General features: G+C 56.1%; 1 protein-coding gene across 5 annotated transcripts in view; it reads left to right on the top strand.

The window, feature by feature from the left end:
* The window catches only part of PDE1B (phosphodiesterase 1B), a 140,570-nt gene extending 123,037 nt beyond the window's left edge, over positions 1-17,533 (top strand). For 4 of the 5 annotated variants that reach the window (XM_030546226.1, XM_030546227.1, XM_030546228.1 and 1 more), the window contains 6 exons: positions 5,557-5,677; positions 8,664-8,745; positions 8,925-9,045; positions 13,594-13,730; positions 14,339-14,457; positions 15,876-17,533. In XM_030546226.1, the coding sequence (XP_030402086.1) occupies positions 5,557-5,677; positions 8,664-8,745; positions 8,925-9,045; positions 13,594-13,730; positions 14,339-14,436 (559 nt within the window). In that variant the 3' untranslated portion in view covers positions 14,437-14,457; positions 15,876-17,533. Of the gene's footprint in view, positions 1-5,556; positions 5,678-8,663; positions 8,746-8,924; positions 9,046-13,593; positions 13,731-14,338; positions 14,458-15,872 lie in introns of all 5 variants that reach the window. The other variant, XM_030546230.1, reaches the window with a different exon arrangement.
* Positions 17,534-18,508: the final 975 nt, after the last annotated feature.

Genomic DNA, 18,508 nt, shown 5'->3' with positions numbered 1-18,508 from the left:
TTTGGCTGTGCAGGTCTGTGTGCATATGTGCACACATATGTCTACACATGCCTGCATGTCTGCACATGTGTGCCTGTGCATGTACACGTGTCTGCATGCATCATGTTGACAAATTGGAGAGTGTTCAGGGAAGAGCCACAAGGGCAATTCAATGCCTGGAGAAGCTGCTTGCCGGAGAGAGACTGAAGAAACTCCATCTACTTAGCTTATCAAACAGCAGGGTAAGAGCTGACTTGATCCTGGTGTCATAAACAGATAGCTAAGGGTTAATGTCTCTTTCACCTGAAACACCTGACCAGAGAACCAATCAGGAAACCGGATTTTTTCCATCGTAGTAGACACTGTCAGGCCACTCAGCATCATCTCCCTGGACTGTAAACTGACAAACCTGTAAGTCTCTGGAATAGAAAGGCTTGAGAGAATTAACATGGTACACTTTAGGCTTTAGTGAGGAATTGGGAAATGCTATGAGGTAGTTTACAGCTCCCAGGCGCTCTTGGACCGTGAATGGCCCTTCCCATGATGCTTCCATCTTATGGGCCTGTTGCGCCTTCAAGACCATAACCTGGTCTCCTACCTTGAAGGAACGTTCTCTGGCATGTCTGTCATACCAGGCCTTTTGCTCTTCCTGAGCATCCTTTAGGTTCTCTCTAGCAAGGGCTAAAGAGTGTCGGAGGGTGCTTTGTAGGTTGCTTACAAAGTCCAGAATGTTAGTTCCTGGAGAAGGCGTAAACCCTTCCCATTGCTGCTTCACCAACTGTAATGGCCCCTTAACCTCGTGACCATACACAAGTTCAAATGGTGAAAACCCTAAACTGGGATGTGGTACAGCCCTGTAGGCAAACAGCAACTGCTGCAACACTAGGTCCCAATTATTGGAGAATTCGTTGATGAATTTTCGTATCATGGCCCCCAAAGTTCCATTGAACCTTTCCACCAGGCCATTGGTTTGATGGTGGTATGGGGTGGCAACCAAGTGATTCACCCCATGAGTTTCCCACAGTTTTTCCATGGTCCCTGCCAGGAAATTAGACCCTGAATCTGTAAGGATGTCAGAGGGCCAACCTACCCTGGCAAAGATGTCTGTTAGGGCCAGGCACACAGTGTTAGCCCTGGTGTTGCCTAGAGCTACTGCTTCTGGCCATCGGGTAGCAAAGTCCACTAAAGTCAGTACGTACTGCTTTCCTCTGGGCGTCTTTTTTGGGAAAGGGCCCAGAATATCCACAGCTACTCGCTGAAATGGGACCTCAATTATGGGGAGTGGCTGGAGAGGGGCCTTGACCTGGTCTTGAGGCTTACCCACTCTTTGGCATACCTCACAAGACCGGACATACTTGGCAACATCCTTGCCCATCCCCTCCCAGTGGAAGGACTTCCCCAACCGGTCCTTGGTTCTGTTCACCCCAGCATGGCCACTGGGATGATCATGGGCTAAGCTTAAGAGCTTCTCCCGGTACTTAGTTGGAACCACCAACTGTTTTTGCGGCTGCCATTCTTCCCGGTGTCCACCAGAAAGAATTTCCTTGTATAAAAGTCCTTGGTCTATAACAAACCGGGATCGATTAGAAGAGCTGAGAGGCGGTGGGGTGCTCCGTGCCGCCGCCCACGCTTTCTGAAGGCTGTCATCTGCTTCCTGCTCAGCCTGGAACTGTTCCCTTGAGGCTGGGGTCACCAGTTCTTCCTCAGACTGTGGACTTGGGCTTGGTCCCTCTGGAAGCGATGTAAGTGATGGGGTTGTTTCCATTGCTGGTGAACCGCTCTCCGCTGGTGCACCTGAGGGTATTTCAGGCTCTGGCTGAGCCTTTTGGGTATGGCTGTCGTGCGCTTCTGCCAGTTCTGGCTCGCTGGCGCCCTCTGGCGTTGAGTTTGAAGATGTGGTTGCACTTGCTGGTGCTGGTTGTTGTTCCAGTTCCGGGCCTGGGACTGGAGATGCTGTGGCTGTTTCAGTGGTAGGCATGGAATCCGGGTCCACTACCTCTGTCTGGGTCTCTGGTAACACAGACGGGGCCTCTGTGGACGGCTCAGGAACAGGAATGGGTCTGGAAGCTTGCCTGGTTTGGCTACGGGTAACCATTCCCACTCTCTTGGCCCGCCTCACCTGGTTGGCCAAGTCTTCCCCCAATAGCATGGGGATAGGATAATTGTCATAGACTGCAAAAGTCCACATTCCTGACCAGCCTTTGTACTGGACAGGCAGTTGAGCTGTAGGCAAGTGTACAGCTTGTGACATGAAGGGGTAAATTGTAACTTTGGCCTTTGGGTTGATGAATTTGGGGTCAACGAAGGATTGGTGGATAGCTGACACTTGTGCCCCCGTGTCTCTCCACGCAGTAACCTTCTTTCCGCCCACTCTCAAATTTTCCCTTCGCTCCAAGGGTATTTGAGAGGCATCTGGGCCTGGGGATCTTTGGGGTGATGGTGGTGTAATGAATTGCACTCGCATGGTGTTCTTGGGACAGTTGGCCTTGATATGTCCCGGTTCATTACACTTAAAGCATCTTCCATCTGATGGGTCACTGGGCCGAGGTGAGTTACTGGAGACTGGTGAGGTTGAAGAGTAGGGTATCTGTGGCTTTACTTGGGTGGTATGTAGGGTCTTTGGCTGTCCTCGGTTGTAGGGTTTATGGTCTGTGTGCCCCCTGGGGTAATCGTTCCCCTTGACAGTAGCTTTTTTGCTTTCTGCCAGTTCCATCCATTTGGCTCCAATCTCCCCCGCCTCAGCGATAGTTTTGGGATTTCTATCTTGTATGTACCGTGTGATGTCTTCAGGAACACCATCCAAGAACTGCTCCATTTGTATGAGAAGGTTCACTTCTTCCAAGGTTTGAATGTTGTTTCCTGTTAACCAGGCCTCATAGTTTTTTGCAATGTAGTAGGCGTGTTTGGGAAATGACACCTCTGGTTTCCATTTTTGGGTTCTGAAGCGCCGACGGGCATGATCTGGGGTTATCCCCATCCTGTATCTGGCCTTGGTTTGAAAAAGTTTATAGTCATTCATTTGCGGCTTGGGCATTTCAGCTGCCACCTCTGCTAAAGGTCCACTGAGGTGTGGCCTTAATTCTACCATGTACTGGTCTTCGGGGATGCTGTACCCAAGACAGGCTCTTTCAAAATTTTCCAAGAAGGCCTCGGTGTCATCACCTGCCTTGTAGGTGGGAAATTTCCTGTGCTGTGGAGCAATAATTGGCGCCGGGTTGTTAGGGTTGGCTGGCACATGCAGCCCAGCTTTTGCCATCTCCAGTTCATGTTTTCTCTGTTTTTCCTTCTCTTCATTCTCTTTTTGTTGTTTTTCCATTTCTTTTTGTTGTTTTTCCATTTCTCGGCGGTGGGCCACCTCTTCTTCTTCTAGTTTTCTTTTGTGTGCTGCCTCTTGGGCTGCCTGTTCTCTTTGGAAGGCTGCCAGTTTGATGCTTTCTTCCTTTTCTTTTATCTCCATCTCTTTTTGTTTCATTTCCAGTTGTCGCCTGTGTTCAGCTTCTTTGAATTGGTCTTCGGCCTCCATTTTTGTCCTGGTAGACATGGTTCCTGTTTTCTTGTGTTGGGGTGCCCTCCGGTGTTTATCCTCTGAACTGCAGGTTCTCTGTTGCCTCCTGAAGTCTGCCTAGCAACAGTGCTTTTTTCCTTTTCTCTCTCTAGCTAATGTTCAATTAAGGGAAACAAGAAAAACCACTTTATTTGCATGCATATAAGTGCTGGTACTTTGCCTCCTAATGGGAGGGCTATTGCATGACAAAAGACCCTTAACAGTCTTCTCGCTTAACATGCAAACCACAAACTGCTAGAGAGAGCAGAAAAAAAAATTCTCTCTGGTTCCCTTTTAAAACCAACCTGTTTCTCTCTGCTAAAAAACCCTTAGCAGAGAAAAGAAAAATATAATATTCCTACTGGCTTCTGGATTCTGTCTATCTCCCGCCACTGCCACCATGACATAACCTTATTCCCAGATTTGGACCTTAGCGTCCAAAATATGGGGGTTAGCATGAAAACCTCCAAGCTTAGTTACCAGCTTGGACCTGGTACCTGCTGCCACCACCCAAAAAATTAGAGTGTTTTGGGGCACTCTGGTCCCCCTGAAAAACCTTCCCTGGGAACCCCAAGACCCAAATCCCTTGAGTCTCACAACAAAGGGAAATAATCCTTTTCCCCTTCCCCCCTCCAGGTGCTCCTGGAGAGATACACAGACACAAGCTCTGTGAAACTACGCAGAGTGATTCCCCCTCTCCGTTCCCAATCCTGGAACAAAAGCACTATCCTCTTCACCCAGAGGAAATGCAAAATCAGGCTAGCAATCCAACACACAGCTCTCCCCTTGATTTCTTCCTCCCACCAATTCCCTGGTGAGTACAGACCCAATTTCCCTGAAGTAAAGAAAAACTCCAACAGGTCTTAAAAGAAAGCTTTATATAAAAAAGAAAGAAAAAATACAAATGCTCTCTCTGTATTAAGATGATACAACACAGGGTCAATTGCTTAAAAGAATATTGAATAAACAGCCTTATTCAAAAAGAATACAAATCAAAGCCCTCCAGCACTTACATTCATGCAAATACCAAAGAAAAGAAACCATAGAACTTACTATCTGATCTCTTTGTCCTTACACTTAGAACAGAAGACTAGAAAATAGAACTACTTCTCCAAAGCTCAGAGGAAACAGGCAGACAGACAAAAGACTCAGAGACACACTTCCCTCCACCCAAAGTTGAAAAAATCCGGTTTCCTGATTGGTTCTCTGGTCAGGTGTTTCAGGTGAAAGAGACATTAACCCTTAGCTATCTGTTTATGACACCTGGTCTGTAAATCCCTACACAGGAGCAGATTTCTGAGAGCAAAGAGCTCTTTAATCTCACACTCAAAGGCAGAGTGCAATCCAATGGCTTGAAGCAGAAGCTCAACAAATTCAGGCTAGAAATAAGGTGCCAAAGGTTAAGTGAAGAAAATTAATCCTGGGAACAACTGGTCCCAGAGTGCAGTGGATTCTCTGTCACGTGGGGTCAATCTGTCCTGCAGCTGGAGCTGTAATTCCCAGCTTGGGTGTGCGGACACTCGTTAGCTTTGATGGAGGTGACAAAGAGCAGTGTGGCTGCGGTGGCGTGGGTGGTGGTGCAGGCTAAACTCCCATGTGAAATCTTGGGTGTGTATTCAGGCAGCCAGCCCGTCTCGCTGCCATGACACTGTGGCCACACTTCTGTGTTGAGCGCACTAGCTCCATCGGAGTTAGTGTGTGTACCATCTGCCAGAGCCAGGAATTACAGCTCCTGTTGCAGCCCAAATGGACACTTGGAGTTTGGCTCTAAAAGCTTCACTCTGGCTCGGCTGGATGCTGGAATCCCTGGCGCTGGCCGGGGAGATGCAGATGGACAGAGCAGATGATCGTAATGGCCTGAACACGGTTGAGCTGAATTGTGTCTGTGCTTGGCGGTGTGTGAACGTGCCTGTGTGCTGAGCTGTGTCCGGGCGTCAGGGATGAACAGTGGTGGGCCCAGGCCGTGCTTGGGTGGAGGCTGGTTAGAGAGCAGGGCCCCTCCCTCACAATGCCTCTTGTGCCTCCCTCTGCAGGATCGATAAATCGAAAGCGCTGTCGCTGCTGCTGCATGCAGCCGACATCAGCCACCCCACCAAGCAATGGAGCGTTCACAGCCGCTGGACCAAGGCTCTGATGGAGGAGTTCTTCAGACAGGTACCATGGGGAGGCTCAGCTGGTCCCAAGGCCTGTGGCTGTTCCCAACGCCCTTGAAAACCAGATGAGCCCGTGGGGTTCCAGGTCTTGGCCGGAAGCAGCTCAGGGGACCCAGGAGCTTGCAGCCTCAGGCAGCCTTCACCTTGGGAATCTGTCCCAGGGGGCGAGAGATCCCCAGTGATTTCAGTGTCACCCGCTGCCAGAGAGAGTCCATACCCAGGCTGCGTGTGGAGAGTGGGGTCAGCCTTGCCAGGGCTTCCCCTGAACCGGCTCCTCTTGGCCGAGGGGGGAGAGGGGGTGATTCCCTTACGCAGCCTCACAGCCCCAGGTGAGGCATTGGAGCTCAGCCATCCCTGCTGTGACCTGCCTCGGTCCGCTCCCAACTGTGGGCCTGCCCCAGTGTCGCCCTGTTGGTGGCACAATCTTCCCTGTGACTCTGCATTACCAACCAGCCTTTCGGAGGCTTTGCTGAGCTGGGTATTGCTGGCTGGGGCAGTGATTCCGAACCCAGCCCGTGACAGAGAGAGCCCAGCCCAGAGCCTCTTCCAGCCACGGAGCTTGGGGCTGCACAAAACTAATGGAGCTCCCCAGCAGCAAGGGCGGGGCACAGAGAGAGGAAGGAACGTGGCTCAAAGCCAGCAGCAGAGCTGAGAACAGAACCCTGGAGTCCTGACTCCCTGCCTGCCCCCACTCAATCTCACTACACCCCACTCCCCTCCAGAGCTGGGAAGAGAACCCTGGAGTCCTAACCCCACCCCCCACTCAATCTCACTACACCCCACTCCCCTCCAGAGCTGGGAAGAGAACCCCGGAGTCCTAACTCTCAGCCCCCCCTCACTTGATCCCACTAGACCCCACTCCCGTCCAGAGCTGGAGAGAGATCCCCAGAGTCCTGCCTCCTTGCCTGCCCCTGTTCGATCCCACTAGACCCCACTCCCATCCAGAGCTGGGAAGAGAACTCCAGAGTCCTGACTCCCTGACTCTAACCGCCAGACCCCACTCCCCTCCAAGAGCTGGGAAGAGAACCCTGGAGTCCTAACTCCCAGCCCCTCCCCCCTACTCAATCCCACTAGACCCCACTCCCCTCCCAGAGCTGGGGAGAGAACTCTGGAGTCCTAACCCCATCCCCCACTCAATCTCACTACACCCCACTCTCCTCCAGAGCTGGGGAGAGAACCCTGGAGTCCTGACTCTCCGACTGCAGTTAGACACAACTTTGGTTGCCACCCACCAAGGAAACAGCACAAACCCCATTTTACAGATGAGGAGACCGAGGCCTGGTGAGGAGGGCTTGCCCCGGCTCACACGGTGGGGCTGGATATGGAAACCAGCAGATCATGGCCCCAAGTCCAGCGCTCAGTGAACTTGAATGGATTTTAGGAATGGGACCCAGCCATAATAAGGAACATTCCTGAGGCAGCTCAGCCACCCAATTAACTGCCAAAGAGCCGCTGAACCACCCCAGGTGCCTCCAGAAGCCTTTGACAGGGAGTGGTGTTCCTTCCCTGCTCTGAGCACGGGGCGCGATAGCCATGTGGTGACTGCCATGCCCTGCGGCCATGGGGGGATGGGGCGTGACAGCCGTGTGGTACCGTGTGGCCTCAGAGCGCAACAGCAGCATGGTGACTGCAATGCCACGCAGTCATGGGGCGCAGCAGCCATGTGGTGACTGCGATGCTACGCAGTCATGGGGTGAAGCAGGCATGTGGTGACTGCGATGCCACGCAGTCATGGGGTGCAGCAGGCATGTGGTGACTGCGATGCAGCGTGGCCTCGGGGCGCGATAGCCGCGAGGTGACTGCGATGCCGCGTGGCCTCGGGGCGCGACAGCCGCGAGGTGACTGCGATGCAGCGTGGCCTCGGGGCGCGACAGCCGCGTGGTGACTTCGATGCAGCGTGGCCTCGGGCCGTGACAGCCGCAAGGGGACTGCGATGCCGCGTGGCCTCGGGGCGCGACAGCCGCGAGGTGACTGCGATGCAGTGTGGCCTCGGGGCGCGACAGCCGTGTGGTGACTTCGATGCAGCATGGCCTCGGGCCGTGACAGCCGCAAGGGGACTGCGATGCAGCGTGGCCTCGGGGCGCGACAGCCGCGAGGTGACTGCGATGCCGCGTGGCCTCGGGGCGCGACAGCCGCGTGGTGACTTCGATGCAGCGTGGCCTCGGGCCGTGACAGCCGCAAGGGGACTGCGATGCAGCGTGGCCTCGGGGCGCGACAGCCGCGTGGTGACTGTGATGCCGCGTGGCCTCGGGGCGCGACAGCCGCGAGGTGACTGCGATGCAGCGTGGCCTCGGGGCGCGACAGCCGCGTGGTGACTTCGATGCAGCGTGGCCTCGGGCCGTGACAGCCGCAAGGGGACTGCGATGCAGCGTGGCCTTGGGGCGTGACAGCCGCGAGGTGACTGCGATGCAGCGTGGCCTCGGGACGCGACAGCCGCGAGGGGACTGCGATGCAGCGTGGCCTCGGGGCGTGACAGCCGCGAGGGGACTGCGATGCAGCGTGGCCTCGGGGCGTGACAGCCGCGTGGTGACTGCGATGCAGCGTGGCCTCCGGGTGTGACAGCCGCGTGGTGACTGCGATACCATGCTGCCATGGGGTGTCACTACAGACTCCTCCCCACTGGTGTGTAAAAACAGGCATTTGCAGCTACAAACACTCACTGCGTGAACCAAACTCGCTCCCAGAGACACAGACAGACGGGTGCAGATCCAGTAGATTGGGCCTCACACCTGCTGTCCCTACCCCGGGGGCTGGGCTGCTCAGTGGCAGGTAGAGTGAGCCTCACACCCAGGAACAGTTTGAATCCTGTGTTTTGGATGAGCTGAGGATAGAACCCAGGTGTCCTGGCTTGTATCTCCCACACTCAGAGCAGTAGCTGAGTCCACTGACTCCCTCTCTTGTGCTCAGGCTGCTCTTGCGTCACCCTGGGGCCGGGTGCCCCGGGCATTTGACAGGGTTAATGGTTCTCTTTGTCTTGTTTCCCACAGGGGGACAAGGAGGCTGAGCTGGGCCTGCCCTTCTCTCCGCTCTGTGATCGCAAGTCCACGCTGGTGGCCCAGTCCCAGATTGGTGAGTCGCTGCCTCCCTCCCACCCACCCACACCTGCCCTGATGCATTTGGTGACTTGCCTGCCTGTTGGGCGAGGCCATGCCCTCATGTCTGTGCTTGCAGCCCTGCTAGCGCAGGGGCACATGGCCCAGTGGGGCTCTGGATGCATCACATTCTAATGTCGCCTCCTGCCTCCGCAGGTTTCATCGATTTCATCGTGGAGCCCACTTTCTCGGTGCTGACGGACGTGGCGGAGAAGATCGTCCTCCCGCTGGTGGAGGAAGGCTCCAAGTCTAAGTCCTCCTCCAGCCAGCAGAGCAGGTGAGCACAGCATGGGGGGCTCACAGCAGCTAGAAAGCTCAGGGGAGTGTTACTAGCACTGATTTTCCAGTGTGCTCAGGAATGCAGGGGTCATATCACTATCCCTACATTGCAGGTGGGGAAATTGAGGCCTGACGCAGGGAAGGGACTCAGAGCAAGCATACAATAGATTTGGGATTGGAACCCAGGAGTCTTGGCTCCCAGGCTGCACACTCGGTACATAGGCCCAGTCCAGTCCATACCTCTTGTGCCATTTGTCCCATGGGGGAGTTTGCCCCAAGGGAAGTGCCGGTGCTGTGTTCACCTCTGTCTTCAGAGATCTTCAGGGCACGGCAAGCCGCAAGGCCTGGTCAAAGTCTGGTCAGTGGGAGCTGCCTGGGCACGTCACTGACTCCCTCCCAGCCAGTGCCACAGAGTTCTGGGGTGTCACTGGCTGGGCAGCTCCAGGCCTCCTGGCACAGGGAAGCTGTTGGCACCTTGTGTTGCCTCAGTCCTCCCTCCAGGAGGTGGTTACACTGCTGGGGGCCTGGGGCCTGGATCTCATGGGCAGAGCCCAGTGTCCTAGGGCCAGGTTGTCCCAGCAGCTCTCATTATTCTGGGGGGAAGGGGAATTCTTCATTGTGCTCAAGGATGGGGAAGGGGGGAGGGGAGGATCCCAATTGTTCTCCGTGGGAGCGGGGGTTCAAAATAGGCCTGGCATGAAAACAAGAATTTCATGGTGTGAAAACTGGCCAGGTTTTGGCATTTGGTTTAGTTCCACACTGGCAAAGGACTGAGACCTTGACAAATACCCAGAGAGAAAGCGAGAGAGATGCACCCCAAAGTACCCAGTGGGCCAGGTGCTCACTGGGGCTGGGGAGACCAGGGCCTGCTCCAGCTTTTTTGCTGCCCCAAGTGACAAAAAAAAAAAAGCCCCAATTGGCAGCATTTCGGCGGCAGCTCTACCACGCCGCTTCATTCTTTGGCGGCAATTTGGTGGCCGGTCCTTCCCTCCGAGAGGGACCGAGGGACCCGCTGCACAATTGCCGCCGAAGACCCGGATGTGCCGTCTCTTTCCATTGGCCGCCCCAAGCACCTGCTTCCTGTGCTGGTGCCTGGAGCCGGCCCTGGTGGGGAGGCACAGGGCCCAGGTCCTACTTAGCCCAATTCAGAGCAGGGATATGAGCCTGAGTGTCCCAGAGCCCAAGGATCAGCAAAACCTTTGCTGGTGTCTCCGTTGTTCCGGCTGCAGGATGGTCATTCAGTCTAGAGGCAATTATTTTAATTGTTTCCGAGATGCTCGAATCTGCAGGGCTGGGCTAGCTCCTCACTCAGGCAGTGCTGTGAGCCAGGTGGGCCTGTGTCCTCTGACCCTGCTCTCAGGGGCACTCCCTGTCCAGAAACAGAATTAGACTGAAACAGTAGCCAGGCTAGTAAAGTGAGGCAGCCCCCAATGCTGTCCAGAGGGGACAGACCCCCCTGTAGGATGATGCTGCTGTGATCCCCTGTGCCTCGAGCCAGCAGAGCACAGAAGAATGCCTGTGAGACTGGACAGCAGGATGCCTGGGTTCTGGTCCTATCTCTGCCACTGGTTCATGATGCAGCTGTAGGTAAAGCAGGTCTCCCAATCCCTCGGTTTTCCCATGTGTAAAATGCTGACACTACTAGCAGGGCTGGCTTTAGGAAGTGCGGGGCCTAATTCGAACAGTTTCGATGGGCCCCGGCAGGGATGACTATATATAAAAAAAAAATGTAAAAAACCACGTAGGGCTTGTACTCACCGGGCGGTACTCTGAGTCTTTGGCAGCACTTTGGCCGCACTGAAGGACCCACTGCCGAAGACCCAGAGCAAGCGAAGGATCCACCGCCGAAGTGCTGCTGAAGACCCGGAGCGCTACCGGGTGAGTAAAAATTAAAAAGGCACCTCTAGCCAGGGAAGGGATTCTCACTGGGCGCGGGGCCCTCTTAGGCGCGGGGCCCAATTCGGGGGAATTGGTGGAATTGGCCTAAAGCCAGCCCTGACTACTAGCAAGGGTGAATGAGCCTGATTCTCCTCTTGCTCCATAGTTTAAGCCAGAATGGACCATCAGCACATTGAACCTGGCCTCCTCTCCAATACGGGCCACTGATTATCAGCCAGCCTCCCCTATGTTGAGCTCAATGACTTTAGTCAGACCAACGTATTTCAGGCCTCAGAAAGCAAAGCTGTTGTGGGCCACAGGCAGAGAAGAGGAGAGACCGAGGTGCTGCCAGTGCCCAAGGCCTCTGCCCGGGCAGGGAATTGATTAGGTAGGATCTGCCCAGATTATCACAGCAAACCGATCCATGCTGCAGAAGAAGGCGAACCCCTGCCCCCAAGGTCCCTGCCAATCTGACCTTGGGGAAAATTCCTTCCTGTCCCCAAATCTGGCCACAAGCGTGACCCTGAGCGTGTGAACAAGACCCACCAGCCAGCATCTGGACAAATGAGTCCCAGCTCCAGGACCAGCTCAGAGAAATGGGCCACTTACCCAGTGGAACTTCACTGACCCCAGTGATGTTCCCCACACCCAGCCCCTGGTGTGCTGACTAGCCCTAGTATCCCCATGAGCCCTGTATGTTCCCCCGGGCATCCTTCCCCACCTCCCAGAGATTCCCTTGGCTGCAGTCCGACATGGCCATGAAAGGAAAGATGCTGGAAGCTTTGGGACCTGCCTGAACATCCAGCTCTGGCAATACCGTCAGCTGGGCCTTATGCAAATGAGATGCTAATCTCTCTGCTCCTCGAATAGTCTCCTGATAACAGACCCCCCCCCATCCCCCACCTCAGAGCAGCAGGAATATGTAAAGTATCAGAGGAGTAGCCGTGTTAGTCTGGATCTGTAAAAGCAGCAAAGAATCCTGTGGCACCTTATAGACTAAGACATTTTGGAGCATGAGCTTTCGTGGGTGAATACCCACTTCATCAGTAAAACAACCACCACGGAGACTTCCTCAGACTGCCAACAAAGTGCTGGTTCAGCCTAAGTTTGGGCTGCAGCTCCAGCCCAGTCTGCCCCTGCCACGCTGTAAAGACAGGTTCCCAGCTGCGCCGCCTGCCTGAGTCCCTGCTGAGCCCTGCAGGAGTTACAGGTCATGATTTTTCTCTATGGAAACAAAGCAGAATGTCAAGGTGTTGCTTCCAAAGGTCTTTATCTCCGCACGGCTCTGGGAAGCTGGGGAGCCGGGGCAGGCGTGGCCTTGGGCAAAGTCAGGCTCTGTGTAAACGGCTCCTTATTGTAGCTGGGAGTCACAGCCCAACTTCAGAGCTTCACAGCTGCTCTGTATGCACCTGCCAGCTTCTCTGCAGCGTGAGAGCCGAGGGCCAGGGCCCAGCTGGGACCCTGCCGATGGCTCCAGGCTGCAGTGCCTGAGCCTCACAGACATGAATTAACAGATCCTCACCATTAGCTTATGTTCATTGTTAGCACCATTTCACCAGGGGGAACGGAGGGTCAGATTGAGCCCAAGGGCAGAAGGCCTGATTCAGAGTCGTTCCACTGACTTGAATGCATTTTGGATCAGGCCCCAAACAAGTAAGTGGCAGAACTGGGGATTGAACCCCAGAGTCCTGACTCAGCCCCCCCTGCTCTAACTCACTAGAGCCCACTCCCCCAGAGCAGGGGATAGAACCCAGGAGTCCTTAGCCACAAGACTTATGAAGTGGCCAAAGACCATGGGGTTTGTCATGCTGATGGCAGGTGCCCCTCTAGACACGTGGTGCCTGTGAACACCAACACCATGAAGGGATAACTGAGCCTGGACAAGTTTTGCATGACATTCACGTGCTTGTGTTTGCCAGTGCAGACCCTACAGCCACATGCAAATGCCACACCCCTGGGGCGTTGCTAGGAAAGGTTTGCCCAGCTCCGGTTCCCAGCTGCCTCATGTGCGATCTGTGCTCGCCCCCTGCTGGCCGTGTGCATAACAGCATCGCCGAGGATGGAACAGGTCTGAGGGGAGTCAGTGGGGAGCGCCGAAGGAGGACGGAGCCGTCAGAGGGAGCAAGGGGTCCAACAGAGCTCAGCGCTGCCCCTTCACTGGGTCAGCGCCATTCACTGGGTCAGCGCCAGCAGAGCCTCCCTGTTGGCAGCTGTTCCTGTCCTCAGGCCAGCAGCATTACTGCTCCCCATGCTCCTGCCATCCACTTCACACCCTCAGGGAGCAGGCGCTCCCAGGAGGCAGTGGGCTCTCAGTGTAAGGGACTGGGAACTGCAAGGCAAGAGTCACGGGGTCTCGTCTCAGCTCTGCCCGTTTGTGAACACTGGGCAGGTCACTTCACCTCCTAGACGTCAGTTTCTCCTCTGTGCCAGGAGGGCAATGCTGATGCTGTGGGGTGCCCAGGGAGCAGGTGCATCCAGGGTTATGTGTTACTCCAGCTGAGGGGCTGATTTGCTGAGCTGTTGGGTGCAGGCAGCTCCCAGGTCCATAGGCTGGAGTGGAGATCAAGCCCTCAGTGTCCTCGCCCCAGCCCAGTTCCGACTGCCGTGCCTCCCAGCCTTTGTGTGGTTCCCACACTACACTGCGCTGTCCCCTCTGGTTTCCCTGCAGTTCCCAGTGGAAGCAGCCATCCCTAGATGAGCATTCAGAGCTGGGCGACATCAACGCTGACATCACCAGCTTCCGCTCCACATGGACCAAGTACATCCAGGAGAACAAGCAGAAGTGGAAGGACCGAGCTGCCAGCGGTACGTACTGCCCAGGACCTGGGGCCCTTTGAGGAGAATCCCTCCCCTCCATATCTGAAAAACTCTCAGGGTGATCTCACTGTGCCCCCCGCGCCCTCCAGATCGAGTCATCCCTCCTCGCTGGTCCCAGCGAGGGGCAGTGGTGGCACAGGAGGAAGGACCCGGCTGTGTGAACCTTGCCCCTGCACTGAGGGGTGAGGGAACCAGGTGGGCTCTGAGCAGTAGTTGTGGCTGTGGCAGCATAGCCCATAGGGCTGAGGGTTGCAGGTGCTCCTGGGAGCAGGGCAGATGGGGGCCAGCGGAAGCTGTTCATCTAATTCCAAAACCAAACCAACGCAGGGAAGTGGAGTGAGGTGGAGAAAGGCCAGACACTCCAGCCCACGCTGGCTGCATGGCGGCCGAATGGCAACCCCCTGGAGGCTGGGTCTGCGGCCCTGCATGAGACAAGTTGGCAGGTCTCAGCTCAGTCTGCATGCCTGCCTATTACAGGTGGTGTGAAGCAGCCCCCTCATGGCACCCTGCAGCGAGACCATGGAGCCAATGGGCCACATTCAGTAGCTCCAGTCTCATGAGCAAGGCCCAGTGCCCCACATGCCCTGTCTCCCCAGGGATCACTAACCAGACATCCATTGATGAGCTGTCACCGTGCGAGGAGGAGCCACATGTGCCCGAAAACCAGCACAATCAGAACGGCGATGTGGAATAGCACAGTCTGCGAGGGAGAGAGGTGAGCACCGGTCACCACAAACCTGGAGTCAGTGCAGCCTGGCGCTGTGCCCTGGCACCAGTCACCGCGATGCCAGAGTCAGTGCAGCCTAGTGCCATCACCCTGGCACCAGTCACCATGAACCTGGAGTCAGTGCAGCCTGGCGCTGTGCCCTGGCACCGGTCACCACAAACCTGGAGTCAGTGCAGCCTGGCGCTGTGCCCTGGCACCAGTCACCACGAACCCAGAGTCAGTGTGGCCTGGTGTTGTGCCCTGGCACTGGTCACCACAAGCCCGGAGTTAGTGACGCCTGATGCTGTCCCCTGGCACTGGTCACCATGAACCCAGAGTCAGTGCAGCCTGATGCCATCACTCTGGCACCGGTCACCACAAATCCGGAGTCAGTGTGGCCTTGTTCCATCATCTTGCTGCCTCTCACTGTGAACCCAGAGTCAGTGCAGCTTGGTGCCTTCCCCTGGTGCTGGTCACTGCAATGCTGGAGTCAGTGGCCTGGTGCCTTCGCCCTGCTGCCTGTCATTGCGAACCCAGAGTCAGTGCACCTTGGCACAATAGGCCATCCCAGTTGGGTGGCATTCCAGTCCTGCTCTGCCCTGGTGTAAATGGCACTCAAAGAACTGAGCCTGGCAGGTTCAGAGCTCACCCGGTGATCCTGATGACTGTCCACCGCTCCCTTCTCAGTGGATACGTCAGAACCTGCAGCAGGGTCTGGCCCTTCCTGCCGTGGTGCAGTTAGGGTTGTGGAAATCGCAGTGCTGGCCTTCCCTGGGCTAGCCGCACACCTGCAGGAGCAAGACTCCCTCGCCTCGCATGGGCACAGAGACCCCTGGCCTGGGTGACAGAGCCTTTAGGGCAGCGAGTCCAAATGGCCCCCGCTCCTGTAGTGACCACATGTTATTGCCCTCTCAGCTATTGTGGGCCCGGCTGTCAGATACATTTGGGGCATCTCAGTCCAGATCCTGTGGCTGTCTCAGCAGAGACGCCAAGCAGTGGTTGGGCTGGGGAGACCACACTCCCCTCTCAGCCCCAGCAGAGTTTTCCCTCTAGGGCGAGGCTGGAGCTTGCTGTGCTGCTGGGGTGTGAGTCTGCAGAGCGCCTACCCTCAGCCCCACTCTGGTACAGCCAGCTCTGACTTTGACTGGAGCAGCTCATCGCTGGGAGGTGGAGGGCAGTGGGACGCACTGTTCTGCTCAGGGGGTGCTGTGCACCAAGACACTCTCTGGCTGGCACTATGCAGGGGGTGCCCTGGCTCAGCAGGGCCCAGGGGAGAGAGACTGTGGGCCATGCTGTCCTGCAGAGAGGCATCTGTGCACCAATGCACTCTAGGTTGGCACAATGCAGGGGTGCCCTGACTCAGCGGGGCCTGGCGGGAGGGTGGATCCCACTGTCAAGGCCTTGACTCTCCCGCTCTGACCCAGCAGGTCCCTTTTCCAACTGAATGATGCAGTTTAGTCCAAAGTCTTCGATGCCATCGAAATCAGCACCATTGCAGGAGGAGCCTCCCCCAGGCCGGAGAGCGAGTGGGAACAACCATTGCCAAGATATAAAAATTAATGTAAAACTTAGAGTCAAGGGAAATTCTGATGTCACTGAGCACATGGCCTGAACCCATCAAAGTCCTTCTTCACCGCCGCCACCCCGGAACCCTGGCCTGGCCAGGCCAGTCACCCGCCCCACCAAGCAGGTACTACAGGCCCCTGTTCCATCTGCCTCCCTGCTCCACCAGTCCAACTGGGACTATAAGAGACGTCTCACTGCCCAGCCAGCAAACGCCCGGGGCTGTGGGGCCAGGGCTCTGGCTGTGTCTTTTTAAATGATTTGTTCTCTGGAATCCCAATGTGTCAGACACTGAGATGAGTGAGGAGCAGAGGCTTCAAGATGATCCACGGGGCTGTGGAAGGAGTTCGGGGGAGAATGGGGGGCCAGACTGGTCACTTGGGGAATTGTGGGCTCCAGCAGTGCCCCCAGGGCGTGTCACGGCTGCTTACCTGCCCACTGGAGCCAGGATGGATGACCGCTGCACAATACCTGTCTGGGGTTATGTCTACATCCCCCAAACTCAGAGCCCCAGGGCCTACTCTTAGCACAGAGCGTGGGCTGGGACGCCCCGCATACCCCCAGACAGACACACCCACTCCTCGCAGGCCAGAATCTCCTCCCCGTCTGCAGTGAGGTTCCTGCAGATAAGGGTCTGGCCTCCAGTGGCAAACCCTCCTGACTTGCAGCCCCAATATGTATCTACCCTTGCCCAACCCCCTTTCCCAGGGCTCCCCTCCAATTTGATTGGGTCAGGGCCCACTCTCTTTCCCACGGGGAACCCAGGAGCTCCCTGCAGATGTCATGGGGCTGGTAATTACAGAGTGCTTGTCCTGTGTCACCTTGCAGCGTGACGGGCGGGTCCACTGGTCACAGGGCAGGCAGTGTACACTCTTTTGCCTGGATAAACCCTTGTTAAACAGTAAAGGAGCCAGGTACATGCTCCACAGTAAGGCAAGGTGAAGCCACGTCTCCCTGACGTGCAGGATAATAAACGGAACTGAGACAAGGGCTTCCCAAGGTCTCGTCACCCCCCACCACTCCATCTTGTGTCTCTCCCTAGGCTGCGGAGCCAGACATGTCACTGCTCCCAAGTGCCCCTGAGTGACATGCGTGGAAGGATGAGCAGGGGCAGGTGCATTCACCCTCCACCCTGTGGGGTGGAATGACCATAACAGAGCAGAGTGTTACTCTGATCCATGTCCGTGGCTCCAGAGCAGGCCCCTTTGCACACCTGGCTGTTAACAGGACTTGGCTCCCAAGCGCAGGGTGCCCTGGAGCAAACTCCACAGCCCCACTCCCACCTTGCAGCACAGGGACGTTTTTTTTTTGGAAGGTGGAACATTTGAACCCTGCGCTCTGGGCCTGGTCTAGTCCCACATGCAACGACTGTGGCAGTCTCAGCTTACAACTGTTAACTCTGCTGAGTTGCCATGGGCTGTGGTGCAGCAGGATTCAGCAAGCGCCACAGGGCTGCAGGTTGGGATTGAGGGGCACCGGTAGAGCAGTGACTGGGGAGCCCAGGGCTGAGATACCAGGGGGCTGCAGGTTGGGATTGAGAGGCACCGGTAGAGCAGTGACTGGGGAGCCCAGGACTGAGATACCAGGGGGCTGCAGGTTGGGATTGAGAGGCACCGGTAGAGCAGTGACTGGGGAGCCCAGGGCTGAGATACCAGGGGGCTGCAGGTTGGGATTGAGGGGCACCGGTAGAGCAGTGACTGGGAAGCCCAGGGCTGAGATACCAGGGGGCTGCAGGTTGGGATTGAGGGGCACCGGTAGCACAGTGCCTGGGGAGCCCAGGGCTGAGATACGAGGGGGCTGCAGGTTGGGATTGAGGGGCACCGGTAGAGCAGTGCCTGGGGAGACCAGGGCTGAGATACGAGGGGGCTGCAGGTTGGGATTGAGGGGCACCGGTAGGGCAGTGACTGGGGTCAGAAATGAGGGGTATCAGTGGAGCGCTGGTGGGGACACATGCATGAAGCCTGTCGCTATCCAGCCCGCTCCAGATCTAATAGTAAATATTAAGTCCCCCCTGATTCCCAGGGCCACAGGGATTCTTCCAGCCGGCTCTGCGGTGGGTTTGTTCAGGAGCTGTCCAATGCTGGACTTCCCAAGGGTTCCTGGGTCAGGAAAAACCGGAAGGTTTGTCTAGATGAGGAAAGACCAGCGCTCCGGGTGAGCCTGCTCCCGTCAGCTACCTCGGCCTGACCTCCGGTGACCTCTGTCAGAGCTATGCAATCCCAGCAATAGGGAGGATCACTGTCCGTGCGTAGCCAATGGATGTGAGCTAGGACACCAGGGTTCTTCTCCTGGCTCCAGGGCGAGCTGGGGGGAGATAAATACACATTTAGCGTACGTGTAGTAGTACAGGCTGGGAGTCAGGACTCCTGGGTTCTATTTGCAGCTCTGGGAGGGGAGTGGGTTCTTGTGGATTAGAGCAGCTGCGGGCGGGGAAATCAGGACTCTTGGGTTCTATTTCCAGCTCCGCTACTTGGAGGGTGACCGGGGCCAAGTTACT

The sequence above is a fragment of the Gopherus evgoodei genome, unplaced genomic scaffold, assembly GCF_007399415.2.
Source record: "Gopherus evgoodei ecotype Sinaloan lineage unplaced genomic scaffold, rGopEvg1_v1.p scaffold_42_arrow_ctg1, whole genome shotgun sequence".
Lineage (NCBI taxonomy): Eukaryota > Metazoa > Chordata > Testudines > Testudinidae > Gopherus > Gopherus evgoodei.
This window is presented reverse-complemented; position numbering and strand designations above follow the sequence as displayed.